This window comes from Telmatherina bonti, assembly GCF_933228915.1.
Source record: "Telmatherina bonti genome assembly, chromosome: 15".
NCBI classification, from domain to species: Eukaryota; Metazoa; Chordata; class Actinopteri; order Atheriniformes; family Telmatherinidae; genus Telmatherina; species Telmatherina bonti.
The window spans coordinates 10,805,477-10,826,030 of record NC_136613.1 but is presented as its reverse complement, the minus strand read 5'-3'; the positions used below and the strand labels follow the sequence as shown (position 1 = coordinate 10,826,030).

Sequence of the window (20,554 nt, the reverse complement as noted above, 5' to 3'; positions counted from 1 at the left end):
AAGCAGGAAGTAACTGCTATAATCAGTTTTCTCAGGTTTTCATATGCAGGGTTGGAAACTGACTTTAGAAGTAAGTTATACCGCATAAAATAAGCACCATTACAGTCTGATAGCTGACTTGCAGACATGAGCACAGTTATTTAAGAGCACACGCACACAATTATAGAGAGAAAATTGCTTTGAGCCACTTCTGATCCATCGTAACGGTGTTTTTCCTCAGTGGACTTCGGTGTGAGTGCTCAGCTGGACCGGACGGTCGGTCGAAGGAACACATTCATCGGGACGCCGTATTGGATGGCTCCGGAGGTCATTGCTTGTGATGAAAACCCTGATGCAACTTACGACTACAGAGTAAGGACAGTGGGCTTGAAGCTGTGGAATGAATGAATTGTAACACAATGTATGGTGATGCAAATATCTCAAATGTCTTACATTGAATGGTTTCTTTTTGCCCAGTACAACGAATGCCATAATCATATCTGTTTGAGTGCAGCACCTTTAAGACAAGGACTGCTGCCAGACCATCCTTTTATTTACTCCTTAAAACTTGAAAGCAGAAGTGGGCAAGTCCAGTCATTGAGAACCGCAGTCCTGCAAGTGTTAGGAGTTTCCCTGCTGCAACACACCTGACTCAATGCAGTAGTTAATTAGTAGACCAGTGCAAAGTTTGGGTCAAGCTCTGCAATGTGTTGCAGCAGGGAAGCTCCTAACACGGCGGCTCTTGAGGACTGGAGTGGCCCACCTCTGCATTAACGGCTTCCTGTACCCAAAATAAGGTAATGTGCTTTCATCCAAAGCTTTTTTTCTTACTAAAAAAGGTATAAATGAGAGACACATGGCCATATTGTCAGTAGCAGTCCAACACAACAAAAACTTCTGACTAATTTAAGAAAAAAAAAAATGATTTACTGGAAAAAAACTAAAGAAACATACCACAAAACATAACATTGATGTTTCGATTTGCACACAAACTGACTTGCTTTACCTTCTGTTCTTCAGAGCGACCTGTGGTCCTGTGGTATCACAGCCATAGAGATGGCGGAGGGAGCTCCCCGTAAGTTGGTTCTTGTTTTCCATTTTTATTTTTAAAAAAAATAAATAATAAAGGTCCATTGTAAAACAACTTCTATGTAGCTGCCAGCCAAACTGTTGAAAGTAGTATTTTTTTAGGTTAAGATGGTAAAAAATAACCGTAACCTTGTAATTTTTCAGTTGTCGCCTACTTCCAGGAAAGGCAGCTAGTCCTACCTCTGCACAAACTCAGAGAAAATAAAATGCCTCCAAATGTAGCCAGTTTGTGAATATCTGCAAAATTTGGTTCATAAAACTAGAACGGGGGGGGGGCAACTCGAGGGCCGCAGTCCTGCAAGTGTTGGGAGTTTACCTGCATCAACACATCTTGATACCTATCAGATCCAATTAGCAGACTGATGCACAGCTTGGCATCAAACTGCACACGTCTGATAATTACCATTGATTTGCGTCAGCTGTGTTGCAGCAGGGAAACTCTGAACACTTGCAGGACTGCGGCCACTGAGGACTGGAGTTGCCCATCCCTGAACCAGGGGTGTTTAGCTTCAGTCCTCAAGGGCCACAATCCTGCAGGTTTTCCATATATCCCCACTCCAACACACTTGACGAATGAAAGCCAGTTATGTTGGAACTGGGATACATCAATAATCTGCAGGACAGCAGCTCTTGAGGACCTACTTTGGACATCTGTGTCCTAAACCAATGTCAAAAATGTGCAGGCACATTTGGTTATTATGATTAATAAACAACATATTCATGTGACTTTTCATGCACAACCCCAACTTAACAACATAATGCAGTGTTGTTTACATACAAACTCGGTGGATACCAGACGCCTTAGAAAGAAACTTAATGAGGACAAGAATGGACTGCTGGTTTTAGTTCACACAGCCGTGTGAATTTCAGGGTCCTCTGCAAGTTATGAGTTCTGCATTCAGAAAAACGTCATCATTTCAGGCAAAAATTCTTTTCGTAAACCACGTTTGTAGACATCATGGATTCCACGATAAGCTTAAAGTGGAACTATTATGTGCATTTCAGGCTAGTTTATTTTTATTTCTGAGCCCAGAAAGGCTGGGATTGATGGAGTTATTGTCACAAATCACTTTATTTACTTCAGACCGACCCTCTCTGTAGGCTGTCAGATCAGCCTGCGGGCAAAACGAGTGGATTGAGACTCTTCCGCTTTAAGCCCCGCCTCCCGCCACTGCACTACATCGGGAGCGCGCACCGCATCTGCTTTCGCCGTCATTGTAACGTCTCATAAACAGAAGGATTAGGCTCATATGAACTCAATAAAAAAAAAACAAAATACAATGTCAACACATAGCATACAGCCCTACATGTTGGAACCTGAATCCGACCCTGAAAACGAAGTGGAAAACAGCAACCCACAGCAACAAATGCAGCAGGATGTCTCTCTTTGGTAAACTCACCAGCCATCGTTGGAAATAACTTTATCCCACGTTTTCCACCCGCCTGATGTATTTGTACATGCCCTTGTTAACCAGTAGAAGGTAACCGATCACCGAACCTTATCCCCCGGGACGTCACAAGGATTTCCAAGTAGAAAAAAACTCTCTTAAACGACGCCTTTTTCGTTGCCATGGAAACCGAACGGAGAGAGTGCTGGAACTCAAACTCAAACATGCGTTTAGGTGATTAAAAAAAGTGCCGTCCACATGTCTAATGAGGATTCAACACTGTAACACTGTAGAAAGCTCAGAAAACTTAAAATACCATAATAGCACCCCTTTAACTTTATTCTTGCAAAATCAAAAATCATTGTTTTTGTTAGACGGACCACTCATTTGCCTTTTTCTCTTTGCTACAGCTCTGTGTGACATGCATCCAATGAGAGCCCTCTTCCTCATTCCCAGAAACCCTCCCCCTCGACTCAAGTCCAAAAAATGGTGCGATCACTTTTTTTTATGCATTTTTATTTGCTCTTTATCATCTCAGTTCAGAGTTTCTGTCAGACAAACTCCTGTCTGAACATGTGAACGCGTCACATTCCACAGGTCCAAGAAGTTCTTCAGCTTCATTGAGGGCTGCCTGGTGAAGAACTATACCCAGCGCCCTCCCACCGAGCAGCTGCTCAAGCACCCCTTCATCCGGGACCAGCCCAACGAGAGGCAGGTCCGCATCCAGCTGAAAGACCACATTGACAGAACCAAGAAGAAGAGAGGCGAGAAAGGTGAGGCTTATCTGCAGTTTGGTCTTGAACAGTTTGAGTTCTGCGGTCGGGATTTGGACATGAGCTGTGGATTTATTTGATCATTTTCTATGTACAGATGAGACGGAGTATGAATACAGTGGCAGTGAAGAAGAGGAGGAAGAGGCATCTGAGCAAGAAGGAGAGCCAAGGTTATTCTAGTTTTGCATTTTATTTGAATGTTTTCATTTCCAGATTTCTGCTTTTGTCAAAAAGAGCAGCAAATAGCTAACTGTCTAACACAAACGCCATCTTTCTCCTCTCGTTGGTTCCTCCGTGAAGCTCCATAGTCAACGTGCCAGGCGAGTCTACTTTGCGTCGCGACTTCATCCGGTTGCAGCAGGAGAACAAGGAGCGATCGGAGGCTCTGCGCCGCCAGCAGCTCCTTCAGGAGCAGCAGCTACGTGAGCAGGAGGAGTACAAGCGCCAGCTGCTAGCTGAAAGGCAGAAACGTATCGAGCAGCAGAAGGAGCAGAGGAGGCGGCTGGAGGAGGTGAGCGACTGTGTCCTGCATATCCCCTCAGGATTATATCAAAGTATCTCGATAATAGAGATGAAACTGTGTCAAGGCTGAAACTAGCAGAGGAAATGAAAGGTTAACCAAACAATTGGGACATTGTTGTTTTTGGACACGATGAATGGAGATTATTTCTTGTTATGTCCGATATGCATTTAGCTATTGCTCTCATTCATTCATTTATTTTCTCAACCATTTATTCCAAGTCATGGTTGTGAGGAAGCTGGAGTCCATCTAAGCAAGAAGCCAGCTTCACCCTGCCGTCATGGTCTGTTGCCGGGCATCACTTCTGCTGTTTTACTTATAAATAACTTCAAAATAAACCACATATACAATCAGTATTTTAGATGGCCTTTATTTATCAAATTCTATGTTATGTTGCACCAAATAGCAGAACAAAGACAAATTCATGCAGATTTAATTTGGTTTTAGTTTTCCTTTTTATATAAAATTCTGACAATACTGTCAAATAAATTTCAATATATTGTCCGGAATAAAGGAAATATATGTTGGCCAAGAGACTTGGAATGGCTTTAGGAAAAAAAAAAGAAGTTATCTTGGCATGTCGAGCTGCTGCAGACGTGCTGTTAGCTGGCACAGCCGATGAGGAGAAATCAATAAAAGATACACATGTATTGTAATATTACAGCCCTGCGATGGACTGGCGAGCTGTCCAGGGTGTACCCCGCCTTTCACCCAAAAAGACTGCTGGGATAGACTCCAGCTTCCCCGCGACCCTTCATCAGACTAAGCAGTTAGGATAATGAATGAATGAATGAATGTAATATTACAGATATGTTTTCATGGAAAAGTCATGCAGTTAAAAATGTTACCAAATAATGTTACTTCTGCAGATGATCGCTGTCATGGAGAAAATCATTTAATCTCTTATTTAATCCATTTTCTACATTTTAAATGAGAATATTTATGAAATTAAATTAGCAAATCTACCTGTAAAAAATAAAAATGCTTTAAACATGAAGTTTTGGGAACTTTTTCCATGGAGATTTTGCTGTAAAAATGCTTTATTCAAAGCTAAATGTTATGTAACATATAATGTATATTGTGCTCAAATCCATACCTTATTATTATTACTTTAAGAAAAAGGAAAAAGGAATCTTTTCCTGTAGCTTCACTAAAGTGTGAACATGACTATAAATAATCCTGTTGCAGGAGAAGACTTAAGGTTGCGTGCACAAAGCTTCATGAATTACTTAACAAGCAGGAGACATTTTCCTTTGGGACTGAATGATGTCACGTTTTAAACAATAACCAGCATCCATCTCAAACTGTTTTCCCTACTTACTACATTAGAGGTAAATAGTTCTGTCATATGTGAAAAGACAGCAGCTCTCCCTTCATCTTTAAGTTATCCATCACACAGTGGAGTCTCTTCTTTTGGCTCTAACTTGTTTGCGTAGTGATGAAACCATGAGAGCCCAGAACCGTTTACATCTGTGTAATAAGATTAGAGACTTTCAACTTGGAGGTGAGTGGTTAGATTGCTGCGTGATAATGTATAATAATACATTCCCAGATGAATTTTAGGTTGCAGTAGAAAAATAATGAATGGGTGTCCCCAGAGAGCAAATTGGAAAGTCCACTTTGTAATTATGCCTTATCTCTTTGAGCTGGAGTCATTTTCTGTTGGTCTGCATGAGCCTGGCTGCTGTCCCTCCTCAGAGGAGAGGAAAATAAACAGAGAGAGAGAGGGGGAGAGCTGCAGAGAGAAGAATAGAAATATGGACTGCGCTACATTTTTGGAGAGAAAGGAGAGACCTAAATACTAAAAGGAGGTCTTGTCTTAGATCAGGGGTGTCGAACTCAAATATAAAGCAGGCCAAAATATAAAGTTGGACAAACTCGCGGCCCAATATGTTTATTTATTGAAAATATCCTCCAGATATGACAATAAACCTCAGATTGGTGGAAAAAATCCCAATCCCCACTTTGTTCATTTTCTGTTCAGGCTCTCAGTTAAAAATGTTTTTTTTCTGGGCACAAATTTTCATCATGCACTTTTTATTACAAACACTCCCTCTTTGAAGGGCCGGGCTGATTTTGCCATCTCTGCTGCAGTATCTTGAGGTTGCTATGACAACCACCAACAGAGAAGGTGCTGTCCTGATTGATGCACCACCCCACCACCGGAGCATTCTGGGGTCTGTTTGCCCGTACATGTGCTGTACTATACTACCGGCGGGCCAACTCTAGTAGTCATATGGTATTGCCTCGTGGGCCAAATATAATTACACCGCGGACCAAAGTTTCACACCTATGTCCTAGATTCTACTGCGCTTTTTCTGTCAGGGACATGCAAATAGTTTGGCAAAATCTGTTTAGAAAACTATTCCAAATTCATAGATAGTATAATATCCAATCCAACTTTATTTATATATCACTTTTAAAACAACATAGTTGACCGGAGTGCTGTAACACTAAAGAGTAAAATTTGGGGATTAATAAAGTATAATTAAGCTATTAATCAGTATTATTAATTATTACTATTAATCAGTATATATCAGCTGTTAATAATAAGTCTTTTTCATTTCATTTAAAAAAAAAAGTACTACAAAAGCAATAAAATTACTAGTAGCATTAACACACAATAAAACAGGATAAAATAAAACATGAAAAGAAGTCAACAACTCAAGTGGTGTTAAAAGCCGACAAAGTCTTTAGATTGGATTTAAAAACAGAAAGAGAGTCAGCCTGTCTGAGATGCGGTGACTGAATTATAAACAACGTAAAAGGAGTTTCATCTCAGATTTATGGATTACCAACAGGGAGTGATCTGCCAGCCTGAGAGCAGGGTTGCTTGCGGGGCAAGGCCATGTTGGGCATTTAAAAACAAATAAAAGAATTTTAAAATCAACCAGACAGGTAACCAGTGCAAGGACTTTAAAACTGGAGTGATGTGCTCCTGTTGCTGGGTACCAGTAAGGAGCCACGCTGCACTAGTTGCAGGCAAGAGCTGACTGAACCAGACATAGCATCAAAAATGTTTAAAAAATTCTGGTTATTTGACAAACTGCAGCCATTAAAGTTTGACGTTTTTCATCAAACATGGCATAAATGTCAACTACAGCAGGGGTTGCCAATGTTCTGCAACTTTTAGATGCATCTCTTCTGAAACACACCTGAATCAAAGGGTTGAATTCTTCTTCTGCATATCTTGCAGCTCCGCAGAGGCCTGGTAAGGAGACTTTTATTTGATCCAGGCGTGTTGGACAAGGTTTGCATCTAAAAGTTGCAGGATGGTAGATCTCCAGGACTGAACTTGGGCATCCATGGGTTATAAAAATGCTGCAATGTTCTTTTGGGATCCAGTGGTTTTTCGTGGTACAAAATGCAAACTGCACCAACATGAAAATCCATCATGATATTCTGCTGTAGACACAACAGTCGTTAGTTTGTTCTGAGCTTCACAAAGAGGTCAGCCCGCTGAATTAGTTGCTATGAACTCTAGTTTTCCTTTTCTGTCAGCTTTATTGTTACAGACAAGTTTTAATCAACTAAAAAAAGAGACTTTTAAATTCTGTGTGATGTTTGGAAGATGTAAAACTAAATCTAACTTCGTCCTCTGCAAACAGGGTTGTCAATAACATTTGTGTAGCTCATGAAGTAAAACAGATGCACTTTGGGCAGCTTTGCCTCATCAGCCCAGCAAAACAAGTTGTTTTTCACAAATGTGAAATGTTGCACGGCTGCACTGTGGTCTCACAGCAAGAGGGTCACTGGTTCGATCCTTGGGGTATGGGGTATGGTCAGTGGCCTTTCTGTGTGGAGTCTGCATGTTCTCCCTGTGTATGCGTGGGTTCTCTCCGGGTACTCCGGCTTCCTCCCACCATCCAAACACATGCTTGTGGTTACTCTTTTTTTTTGCCCATAGGAGTGAGTGTGAGTGGTTGTTCGTCTCTCTGTGTGGCCCTGTGATGGACTGGCGAGCTGTCCAGGGTGTACCCTGCCTGTCGCCCAAAGCCAGCTGGGATAGGCTCCAGCTTCCCCGCGACCCTGAATTGGATTAAGCGGTTCAGAAAATGAATGAATGAATGTTTTTATTGTTGTGAAGCACTTTGTGATATTATAATAAAAGATATTTAGAGACAGTTGCATTAATTGAGATGAATGCAGGGCCGCTGCTGATCCTTGGGTCTAAGCCTCACCACCCAGCGTCTGGTTTTGTAGCTCGCCCCCATAACAGAGCAGCATCAGAAGCAGGACAGCGAGCTGCTGACAGTCATAACCCCCCCTCCTGTACCCGCCTGCAGCAACAACGGCGGGAGCGTGAGATGAGGAGGCAGCAGGAGCGCGAGCAGCGTCGGCGCGAGCAGGAGGAGAAAAGACGCATCGAGGAGATGGAGAGACGCCGCAAAGAGGAGGAAGAGCGCAGGAGGGCCGAGGAGGAGAAGAGGAGGGCAGACCGAGAGCAGGTAACCTGGGAAGATGGAGGATCCTGATGGGGAAGCGTTTGGTGTATGTCTGAGGGAAGTTAACCAATGACTGCGTCTGACTGATAGGAGTACATTCGCCGTCAGTTAGAGGAGGAGCAGAGGCACCTTGAGATCCTGCAACAGCAACTCCTCCACGAACAGGCCATGCTACTGGTGAGTCTGTCACTTCCTCCTTTCATTTTTTTAATCCCTGCTCCAGTAAATACAAGTCATTTTAATTCTTGGCCCCAGTTTTCCCCCCTTCAGCCTTCCAGTCTGCCTGAATGCCGTTTCCATTTGTTTCTACGTCCCAGCTGGTTTTATTCAAAGTTTCCACAACTTCCAGGTTGTTAAATTACATTATATGGATGGTTATTCCTCCATTACACAAGCTTTCCTGATTCCATTTACCTTCCTCTGCGAACTGGGAAAAAAGTTTTGGGATTAAGTTGTAGCTTTAAGAGGTCCGAGGGGAGCCGTTAACAGCTAAGGTCTAAAGATAATCAGTAGTCTCAGGGTTTGTTGGGAAAGTTGGATGTTTACAGGGCCCTTAGTGATGGTGATGTCATCACCAGGAAACAAGTCATCCGAGAGGAAGAAAGGGTTCCCCTTGTCTCTGTTCCAGGTGGTCTTGTGAAGATATGCTGGGTCACAGAAAAGGTTCACATAATTAAAGGATATGACCACTTCCTGTTTGAGACCAACACAAAGTTTGAGTCAGTGGTCTCTGTTTCCTTCATAGTCATCATTTATAGAGTTCAGCAGTTAAAAAGTGACTGCTTCGGTATGTTGGGAGTAACATTTTACCGTAGCTCCCAACTGGAGCTGCTTCCTGTGTTCGATCTAAGATCTGGAAGTCACGATGACCAAAGACGAGGAACAGGTGGGAAATCAACCATTTTCTGAGAAGCATCAGTGGTGTTTGTTTTCCTGTGTTGAACATGATCCATTTGATCATTTATTCAACTTGAATAACTGTTTTCCACTCAAACTTCCCACAGCTGTAAAGAGGAAAAAGTAAAAACTAGAAAATGAAGCGTAGAGAAATTAACTGTTCTGTCGTAGGCGTGAATATCAAGCCTGCATTTTCTTTATAACACCCCCGACTTTAAAAACGTGATAGTCCTCTAGCTCCAGCCTTCCCACTAAGACACTATGATGCTTATGAATCTTCTTTGAGTCATTATACTTTGATGCATACAGAAAGACAATCAGCTTTTCTAAGAAATGTGCTTAATGCCGGGCGGACACTGTGCGATTTTAGAAATCTGACTGTCGGGGAAATGCTCCCACTGCATGACCGGGTTTGTCCCTCGTACTCTATTTGACCCTACGACATGTGTACTCATACTGTACGACTGCTGTCAGCCATGATTATCGACAACCACGACTACTTGTCGGCGTCAGTCGGCGTGTGACGGCACGACGTGCTCGAGTGTGAACAACGGAAAACAAAGGTTCCCAGTTCCTATGACAACCACAGCGTGCCTGACAACGAGATGGCGAGCAGGCAGCAAGTTGTTGCAGTTGTCTTGTGCGCTGAAACGAAAAAGAAAAAAGAAAAGGATTTGGGTACGTGAATGGCTGAGGAGACATCAAACATCAAAAAGATTTTCGTGTTCTCTCCATAGCTCTTCTAATCTCTCTTCTAGCAGCCGTGTCCACCGCACACATCTGAAGATGGGGTTGCCCACCATTGTTTAAATCTCCACCGGTGTCTTCTGTGCAGGTGCGAACGTAGAATCGTGACGTAACACCACTCGCACTGTACGAGCGACGGTGAAAATTCCTGACATGCCAGAAGTTTGATCGGCAGGTCGCAGCATCATCGTTAGAACGTGGCAGCAATTAATCCTTCCTTGTGAGTGTTCTCACACTGTATGGCTCACGACCTCCCGACCGGACATCCCGACGCTACGATGTTTCCACGATGACGCAGCAAAATCGTGGTGAAATCCCCTCAAAATCGCACAGTGTCCGCCCAGCATAGTGTCATGAACATCAGGTGGCATGCGACACTAACCAGCACATTTGAGGATACCAGAGGAAATTTAAATATCACCTTGCTGTGCAGCTATACATTGAAAAAGTGAAACCTTACCCAGCTTCTTCTAGACAGCGGCTTTGGTTCACCTTGGCCCTCCTTGTACTCAGGAGTATAAATGGCGGGAGCTTGAGGAGCAGCGGCAAGCCCAGAAGCTTCAGAGGCAGCTGCAGCAGGAGCAAGCCTACCTGCTGTCGCTACAGCAGAACCAGAACCAGGATAGTAGCAAAACGGCCTCGCAGCAGAGCGTCAAACCCCCGAAGAACCTCGAGCCGGACAGGGGGAAGCCGCCACAGACAAGTGATTTGGAAGCGTCTAAACAACAGAGCGCTGACTCTGAGAAGACACGCTCCAGTCCGGTGTCCAGTCTGGAAAAACCGAAACCAGCTGCGGCTGACCTCCAAGGCCCCGCCCCTGACTCTGAGCCAGTCAGAGAGGTGAACCTTGCAACCTGATGCCGCCACACTGACCGCTGTAGAATGCTTCCTTTGCTTGTGTGAACTCACTCCCACTGCTTTGTGTGTTACATGGTGATGGCTCGCTGATGATGTGGGATGAATGGACTCTTTTTAGACCAGTTCTGTGCCTAAAGTGCATTTTCTTTTTCAACAACTCACAATCTAATAGTTACACAGGCCTAGCAATACTGGACCAACAGCAAAATACCTTTCATTTTGACTCTGCTTGGACTTTAACATGGAAAATTAACCTCGAAACTGGATGTCAAACAAATAACGACTTCTCAAATAACTCGTCGCATTAACAACACGTCATGTAACAAAGACGTGCTTGTCGGTCGTAGATATGTGAATTTATTTAGATGCAATAAATGAAAGTAATTTGTGTGTTTAAACTTTAAATTGTTTATATAACACTGAAGCTGAAAGCATCATCGAATGTCTGATGTAGTTGTTAGATCAAATATTAGTGATGAAACCCTTCTGGATTTTTCTGCTGCAGGTTTCATTAATGGAAGACCTTAAAACGAAGGAAGACCTTAAAATATATGTAAAAAATAGTTTATTTCATGGACAAAACAACAAAACTTCATAGTAGCAAGAGGTGAACATCACATAATGGGGGGGGGGGGTCTGATTTGGCCAGGTTAATGCGTTGGGGCGTCTTCGGGGTGTGCACTTGGAGCACATTTTGACTTGCCAGATCAAAGCTTTCCATAGACAGACACTGCAAGACGCCTTTGGTAGCCTATGAGGTAACAGCTGCATCTATTAACTATTTTCTAATAATATACCTCTGTTAATGGATTTTAATTGTTTGAACTTAAATGTGTTTCAAAAGGTTAATTTTATGAAATAGTTAAGTCAGCTTCATCTGTTATAAGGAAACAACCAAAACATGGTTTACATATGTATAAAGATCTAACAAGGCAAATTATCTAGAGGTTAGAATTCTGTGTTTTATCCCATCTAGTGTTACTGTTCTTCAGGAAACAGACATTTATTCTGTGGTATTTTCACCTGAACAGCTCTCTAACGGGAAGAAACTCACCGTCTCTCAGCCACCTCATTAGTTTCTTTTTCAGTTTTTCCTTCTGGTGTTTAGTTTGGGAGGCAAAAGATTTAGATTCAAACCAGATCCAAACACATCTCGCTGGCTGGATGCTGTTTTTGTGGTTCAGTAGCTTGTTTAGGAATGAGTTTGGTGTTTGTTTCATGAGGTGGGAACTGCCAGGCGGCCATGTTGGAGGATGTACGCATGCAAGGAAAACGCAGGTGGATGTCTAAGACAAAAGTTACACTTATGGAGTAAAAACTCCAGATTTAATGGGCTGTTTATTTATTTATTTATTTTTAGAGATGCTCCCATCTGAAATGATGCTGTAAATATCATTTTTAAGGAAGGCAACAGTTATGAATGTCAGATCTAGATAATCTGTCTTAAAAATGTTGACATCTTTTATAAAATATTCAATGTTTAAAAAGAAAAACAAAAACACTTTAACTTTAACTTTCCTCCAGGATTCAGGGTCCCTGAGTTTAATGTGTTCTAATCTCTCCATTTTCTCCAGTACTTGTTCTCTCTCTCTCTCTCTCTCTCTCTCTCTCTCTCTCTGTGGAAAGTGCATGAGAGTCTCGCCGGTTATGGCGCCGTCGTCCTTCTAGCAGAGATGTCAGTATTACAGCAAAAGTAACACGCCTGCCCTTTGGTGTGCCTGCATCACCAGATGCCCTTCTTATGTGCTTGTACTCCTGCTAGTACAAATCATCTCTTCTGTGTGGGAGAAAACTAACAAACACTTCCTTCTCATGGCTTGTGTCCTCTCCGTCCACACACACACACACACACACCGCCCTGTTCTCTCCCACCGCCGCTCATGTTTCTGTCTGCGTGTTCTCCTCAGGCTGACGAGCGGTACCGGAAGAACATCCAGGGTTCTCCCCAGTCAGCTCAGACCAAACCACAGCAGCCTCCAGTACCCCAGCGCTCTGAGTCTTCATACCCCAATGGGAACTCTGCATCTGAGGCGCCTGCCATGCACCGGCCCGTGGAACCGCAGGTATGGTTCATCTCCTCCTAACAGAAGGCTGATTTACTTGCTGCGGGGAATGCTGAGGTTAAAATTCTGATAACTGCTGGCTTTGAACTGGTAATATGTCCGGGGTTATTCTCTCCTCTAAACAGGTTTGCAGGTGGTAACCGATGTTTTATTTGTCTTGGCTGAACTATTTAGACCGGGCGGCGTTACAGACTGAGATCTACAATTCTTTCCATGCTTTGCATCCATCTGCAGCAGCAGCAGCAGCTAACACTTTGGAGATCAGTCTAAATTACTTTTTTTTTTTTTTTAAACCATTTTTGTCTTTGAATCTGGTGTTTTTATTGATTTGGCCAAACTGGTGGCCAAACTACCCGACCAGAACTTCCAAAGCTGACAATGAGCAGATTCTTTTTCCAGCTTCCATTAAATGGTTTAATGTTTTTAGAATGTCTGCTTTCATTCAATGCTCGATGTCTGTAGCTTGTGTCTCATCATAACCCTTCATCATCTTTCTTTCAGGTGATTTAGTAAGAAAAGCTAAAGTAATTGCTGATCGTTGTGAAAGATTGATCATCACTGTGGATTTGCTTTTTCAGCTTTTTTTTTTACAGACATTTTTCTCTATTCTTCTAGGATTTTATCTGAAACTGAACTCTTTCAGGTTATATTTCCACCTCGGTACAGCTGCAGAGGCTGTTGGTGTTAAATTGTTTTAATCTGAATGGAGGGTTATTTTCCCTGTTTTTAAGCTATAAATATAAAATCGTTCCAACCCTGTCTAAGCCAGGGGTGCCTAGCTCCGGTCTTCGAGAGCCACAATCCTGCAGGTTTTCCATGTATCCCTGCTCCAACACACCTGACTCTAATTAATCAGTCATTGTGCAGAACATCATTGACTGTTGGATCCATTTAATGTAAGCCGGGTGTGTTGGAGCAGGGATACATGGAATACCTGCAGGACAGCGGCCCTGGAGGACAGACTCTGGGTACCCCAGTTTAAGCATTCCCAACAAGTAAAATTAAACCAAATATACTCCATCAATCCCTTTAATCTTTATCAGTAAGGAAATTGAATTGTTTCAGAATCTAGTACTGAGAGAAATACATGAACAAATAACTTGACAAAGTAAATGGAAATTTAAAAGGTGTGGTGGAAATCTCTAGAGATCTCCTTGAATGCATCGGGGTTGATCGTGCAGTTCCTGTTGTAACATATCTATAATATACTAGATGGTAAAAAGTGCCACACACTGTACGACCAGAGCCACTGTAACACGAGCCGCTCTGGAAGAATCTACAACTTAAAGTAAACATGTACACTCAGCAAATATCAATGCGCCTGTTTATATGAAGATGACCTCTGCAGGCAACGGTTCTAATGTTGAACCTTTGTTGGTTTTTGCTGTTTTCCTGTAACCTTCTTGTTTCAACCCATCCTGCTTTAAGAGGTGTCGCTGCATTGAAAGTTTAATGTGCGGAGAGAATTTCACAACCACCTGTCTTTTGGTTTATCAGAACCCTTGGAACTACATCCCAAGAGGCTGAGATAAGAGTCGTTGGGTTCTGGATGTAATATTAATCTAGAGAAGCTGTATGTTGTGGGTTGATGCGTCCCTGTTCTACATATTGTACTCTGTCTTTGTGTGCTGGAGCTTTACAGTAGCTATAATTCATGGACACCCAAATTTGCAGCAGTGACTCGGGCAGGGTTGGACCTGCTTTGCAAGCATAACCAATCTGTTGTGAATATGTCACACAGATTAAACGATAGAGATGATGCTGATGATGAAATTCACTGGTGCCTTTTAAACAATCATTTTTAAGGTTAAGTACAATCATGAACTTCCTCTCAATAGCAAGCCATCGTCGGGCTGAGATATGGTCTGTTTTTGCATTGCTTTATGCAGATAACTGTTTTTTTCGGAGGTACTTGAGGTAATCTAATCAGACATAATGAAATGAAAATAACTTCCAACAGTCCCGCAGTATTCACAAACCCGTATGTGAATTCTGATCTCATGGTGTTGGATCCAGCTTACAGTCCACAAACAAAACATAAATATTGTGTTTTATTAAATTAAACTTGAAGTACAACAGAAGCTCTTTGTGTCAGCCGCCCTTCTTCTGTGAGGGGAGTTTACATTTAAACACAGTTCAAATTTAGGAGAACATTGTGCTGATGGGCAAGATGGGATCTAAACTGGAGCATTCACAGTCGGTCACATGCTTTTTAGTCCCTACCATGAATGTGTGCATGCTGTGTCAACATTTCCATTCATGTCTACTTGTATGTTTGCATGTTAACCCGTTGCCATGCTTTGTGTTTGAGCGAGTCAGAAAAAAGAGTTGGACTTTTTGTCTCAGGCTCTGTGGAGCTTCACATTTTTATTTATTGTCTCTCTTTTATTCTGCCACCCGGAAATGAAAAGTATCACATGACACCTGTTGATATTCAGGCTGTCCATTTTTCCATTGGTTACATTTTTGCCAGGAATTGATGATTAATGAAAAGATGCAGCCTGGATGACAACGGCTAAAACATGTGCATAGTTTCATTTCTCATCTTGTTGCAACCTGAAACCAGGAGTTCTTTAAGGGCTGTGCGCAGATTTGGAGCTATATAATTTAAGCTGCGTGCCATTGGAGGAAAAATAGCTTGAGGTTTCATCATTAGAGCTCACACTGCAGCAGCTGATTTCACATAGACTTCCCTTTGTTGTCGTCGGGAGTCACAGCTGGAAACAGCTGCTGCAGCAGGTATTATGCAAGAGCGATTGTTAAACGTTGGCTTTTAAATGATTTCTGACACTCTGGAAAGCTTGCAAAGGGACTTAAGCGATCTTAACAGACTAAAAGTCACTGAATCAACGGCTGAAAAAAAATTAAAATCCCTGAAATATCCCTTGATAGACTGACTGAATTTAATGCCACAAGTTTTACTAAGAATGCTGCAACGGCAAAAAGGTTAAATACCCTAAAAGAAATTAAATCCACCTTCTTCCTTTTGCTCAAGAGGTCTATAATGTATTGTTTAATTATACTTTTAAATTTTATTCATGCTGAAGCTGAACGGGGGGAAATTATGAATGTGCAGGAAATCTTTTAGATCGTGTCAAGGAACAGGAATTAAAGGACGGCCTCATTATAACGGCTTGTCATCCCTTTTTTTAAGACACAGAAAGCCTGTGAATGTTAAAATTAAGCCCACGTTCACACAGACGCCTTGTTCACATGGAGTTTTAGCATTTTGGCAACCTGAAAACGGGTCCCAAACTGAATAAATGGGGATAATCAAAATCTATTTTGCGCCAGTATTTTACTACACTTAGTGTAGTATTTTATGTAGTGTATTTTACTACATTCTTAGTTTAAAAATAAAAAAAAAAATGGTCACACTTGAGCATCCAGTTGATATCGATCCACGTACTACGTGGATTAGTGAGGTCAGGGGTCATGTGGAAGTGCCGGTGTTGTAGGGGAGTAGTTTTAGTCCCTTGGTACCCTTGATTTCCCCTTCACCATTTCATTAATGATTCATATCACAGTGCAGATGATTAATCTTTATTTCAAGTAAACAAGCGTTAAGGGGATGTGTTTATAGTGTTTATATAGTGTTTATAGTTACTTTAACTTTGGTTTTATCTACAGACAGGAAAGGAGAGGACTTGACCAGGATGCATAGTCAGTGAAAGCAAAAGGCCAAGTGCCGTTTCAGCGCAGGGCAGAAGAAAACTGGGCTGGGAATCACTTTGTTAGATGAAGGTGGAAAGGGTTTGAAAAATTACACAGAAACAACAACACTCCCTCTCTGCTGTACTTTAGCTCTGACTCCAGAGCGCCCCTCTGTGGAGGAGGTTAGCTCAGACTGTTCTCCTTCAGGCATCCGTCCCATCAGAAGGCCGATGATGAGCCTGATTGTTTGACAGAAGTTATTACATGCATCACTGTTAAGGCAAGTGGTGATTTTATGAAATAGTAAAAAGTCGTATTTAGTTTCCCATCTGCGCTCAGGTTAAAGCTTCAACTTTTGTATAGCTCCAATCTGAAGAGAGCCTAACGCCTCCTCCTTGTCTGAGTAAACTGCATGCCGACTGACCTGTGCTTCCCGCTGTCTGTTTCTGTTGTCCGGAAGGTTCGCTCCCATCTGGCTGCTTTAAAGAGCAGCAGCAGCGTGGCCTCGTCAAACTCTTCCACTCCAACCCCACCTGTTGTGTCACGGTCGCAATCCTTCAACGAGCAGCATTCCCCTAGCTTTGAAAACCTCCACCTTCACAGCAGCCACGAATCCCACCTACACCATCAACATCCATCATCATCATCATCATCATCACCATCCTTCTCATCAACTCCTGCACGCACTGACCCACAAACCCATTCCCAGCCCAGACCCTTACCCCATGACAAGGTCCCATCAGCGGAGGCCCCTCCCAGGGTAAGGACAGGAAAAGGGTCTCTCAGTGTAGTCCGATAGTCACAGCTGAGACGTGACAGTTTGACAAAATTTATTGTCCAGGATTCCTCACTTCTTTACTTGAAGAGTTTTCTACCACATCCGAGTTAAATAAGGTTCAACATTTATCATACTACAAGATTGACTGGCTGTTTAAACTGCATATATTTTTTATAAAAAGGGAAATTATTAAATCCTTTATGGCAATGAAAATCAGCATTGGCATACAGACAGCTTAGCTTTCTATTAATAAAAACAACACGAAGCAGTCTGCAGGCTCATTCTAACCCAGTCCTCACTGTGACAGTACTGAAAATAAGGATATGCTGAAACAAGGCTCATTTTTCTGTAACTTCCATTCCAACAACACATAAAATGAACATAACAGAAATACTAGAGAAGCACTGAGAGCATAAACCTCTGCCAAGACCTTTCTTGGATTCTTGGAAAATGCTTGGATTCAAATAGTGAGCCGGATCACCACCAAAATTCAACCAGTTCTTCCTGTTTTCCAACAACTCCTGAAAATTTCATGAAAATCCATCCATAACTTTTTAAGTTTAAAATAAAGACAGACAAACAGATAAACGCTGGGTACAACATAACTTCCTTAGTGGAGTAATAAGCACCGCAATAGAACATCTCAGTCTTCCAGAATTCACAGGATGCTTGATGTTATAGTTAAGTACAGGACAGATATGAGACCTTTTTTTTTTGGCTCTGCCCACATATATACATACTTAAAAAGTAAGAAAGATCTCATTTCAGTCCACAGAGCCAAGATAGTTTTTATTCTCGTGACAACTGTCATAAACAGAACTACAGCCAAACCAAATCACAGCCCTGTAAAGACCACGCATGTTGTTTAAACCCTCACAGGAACCATCTCAGTCCTGGAAAAACAACCTTTAAATAACAAAGCGGAGTCATTCCCAGATCTGCTCTGCATGTTACGCTTTGGATGCTCAAACAATGATTTGCATTAGATTTACATGTGACTGCTGGTGTTACAGTTAGACGGTGCTGTGTGTGTGTGTGTTCAGGAGGAATGATGGATTTATTTGCTGAGAGTTGGATTGGCTAAGTATTAGAAGTAACTAATGATGCTTTGTAGTATAAATACTTGATAGTGTTTTTTTTTTTTTTTAATAAGCTTTGAATCATTTTTAACAATTCTTAACTTCTCACTAGTTGTCAGTAACTGTCTTTCCTATGAGCAAAAGAAAGATTCATGAGGTTTTAGTTAACGTGGTGTAATGAAGACCAGCTTCGATTCAAAGTTCTGCACTAAAAGAAAATCACAGTTTTGGATGTTTAAAGGTTGAAATGTGCTTCTTTTAAATTCGCTGTACCCTCACACACTTCATGCCTATAGAGTGTGTTTGTGTAAGCTGGTCACTGTTTTTATCACAAAAGGTTCCTGTCAGGACTACATCAAGGTCCCCGGTGTTGTCGAGGCGAGACTCGCCTCATCACCATGGCAACACCCCTCACAGCAGGGAGGCCGTGCACCGAAATGCTGCCAGGTAAACTGCCTGAAGAGTGGGTTGTTCATAGTAAGGCAGGCTTACTTTGTTTCTAGTTCTTTTCTTTTTTTTTTTTTTTTTTACTCTAAATAATTCACAACTTGCTTGCATTTTAAATTAAATTGGAATTATTGGAAACTTAAACAGTTAAAATCAGAAAGTTCTTCTATAATCATGACTGATGTATGTAAATTTAAACATGTTCTGTTAAATGTAGGATTTTTTTTTTTTTTTTTTTTTTTAAAATAAAAGAATAAAGTAGAACACATCGGTAGCTTAAAGTCTGAACATGTTTTGGGTTGATATGCAAATCATAAAGGAGGATCTGAATCCAGGTTTCTGTTTCCAACTAAGTAATTAAAAAGTCATGAAAAGGAATCAGCAGCTCAGTCTGGAAAAAGCAACTGTCTTGTTTGGAGATGAATCAGAAATTATTCAGAGTATTCAGTGTCTCTGGTTCCACAGTCTTGGAGAAGTTGTGTGGGAGGTTTTACGTAACAGTGCCGTCTAACCTACTCGTCACTTCCTCTTTACCCCGCAAATGTTTGATTAGACAAAACAAGCATAGTCAACTTTTCCCAGGATTGTAAATGTATACATTACCAGAACATAAACTTCTTATTAATTAACTTAAAATCTAATGTTTAATGTTTCAAACAATCTTTTGTAAAGGATAGAATTAAAATGGAAAAACATCACAGTTGTTATGGATAAAAACCACTAAACATGCTCAAATCATTCATACAAATGTCTTCGTAACACACAGCAACACTTTTATTTTCCTGTTAAACCAGTGGAAAGTGCAACAAGTCTGCATCTCTCTGCAGTTCAGCAGAGCCTCGGCTGCTGTGGGAACGAGTGGAGAAGCTGGTTCCCAGAACAAGTAATAGTGGCAGTGGAGGCTCCAGTTCCTCCAGCAGCTCCAGTAACTCCAGCTCTCAGCCCAGTTCTCACTGTGGCTCTGGAGAGAGGTTCAGGGCCCGCTGTGAGTCCACACACTTAAACAGATAAATAACATACACGAGGCGGACAACACGCCTGACACACACAGCTGTACATGACACTACTTAAAGAAAGTCCATAAACATTCAATTGAAACACAGGTTTATGTTTGAATTTGTAGATTATTCTTGCATTACAACGTCGGCAGAAATAAACTCATTTTACCACCTCCCCCTCCTTCAGCCTCGTCCAAATCGGAGGGTTCGCCCCTCCAGCGACCAGAGAATGCTGGGAAAAAACCAGAGGAGAGGAAGGACTTGGTCAGGCCGAGCAGACCAGCGGTGAGAGTTGACTCCAAGCTGAGTAGCCAGAAGCGTAGCTCTCTAGCCGGCATAGATCCAGATCTAGAACCTGTGCTTGGTAGCATCTACATGACTGTGTGCTCCGCTGGGTTTGTGTGAACTCTTGTGTGTGATGATTTGCTGTAGCATGAGTGGGACTTTTCTCCTTGCTGCTTATTTTTTCTTTTCCCTAATCAAGCATCTTCTCTAAACTATGCGACGTACTTACCAGCTGATATACGGGATGCAATCGGACTGAGAAGCGTTTGTTTTAGCCTCCTGGCTGACGGGGTTTCCTAATTCTTGTCTCATTCCTTTTGCGCTTGTCTCGCTGGCTGGGTGTCTGCCGTTTAAACTCATGCCTTTTCTAACTAATGAATGATTTACTCTTTCATCTTTGCAGCCCTAACAACTGGTTCATTATTATAATTAACCCACTAACCTTACCTGCAGTAGCTTGAAGAGCATCAGCTGCGCGGTCATCTCTTCGCTTCTGTTTGGCTTTTCTCCTCACACTGGCTTCTCATCTGCTGGCATATCTCTGTAACCACTTC

At 42.0% G+C, this 20,554-nt stretch overlaps 1 protein-coding gene across 5 annotated transcripts in view; it reads left to right on the top strand.

Annotated features, from left to right (window-relative positions):
* Positions 1–20,554, top strand: part of LOC306766280 (mitogen-activated protein kinase kinase kinase kinase 4-like) — a 98,409-nt gene that overhangs the window by 65,232 nt on the left and 12,623 nt on the right. For 2 of the 5 annotated variants that reach the window (XM_079253937.1, XM_079253935.1), the window contains exons 7-19: positions 221–351; positions 1,000–1,054; positions 2,867–2,945; positions 3,054–3,229; positions 3,327–3,399; positions 3,530–3,740; positions 8,036–8,197; positions 8,285–8,371; positions 10,352–10,678; positions 12,604–12,759; positions 18,608–18,717; positions 19,545–19,702; positions 19,903–20,000. In XM_079253937.1, the coding sequence (XP_079110063.1) occupies positions 221–351; positions 1,000–1,054; positions 2,867–2,945; positions 3,054–3,229; positions 3,327–3,399; positions 3,530–3,740; positions 8,036–8,197; positions 8,285–8,371; positions 10,352–10,678; positions 12,604–12,759; positions 18,608–18,717; positions 19,545–19,702; positions 19,903–20,000 (1,823 nt within the window). Of the gene's footprint in view, positions 1–220; positions 352–999; positions 1,055–2,866; positions 2,946–3,053; positions 3,230–3,326; positions 3,400–3,529; positions 3,741–8,035; positions 8,198–8,284; positions 8,372–10,351; positions 10,679–12,603; positions 12,760–16,873; positions 17,174–18,607; positions 18,718–19,544; positions 19,703–19,902; positions 20,001–20,554 lie in introns of all 5 variants that reach the window. The other 3 variants (XM_079253939.1, XM_079253936.1, XM_079253938.1) reach the window with 2 other exon arrangements.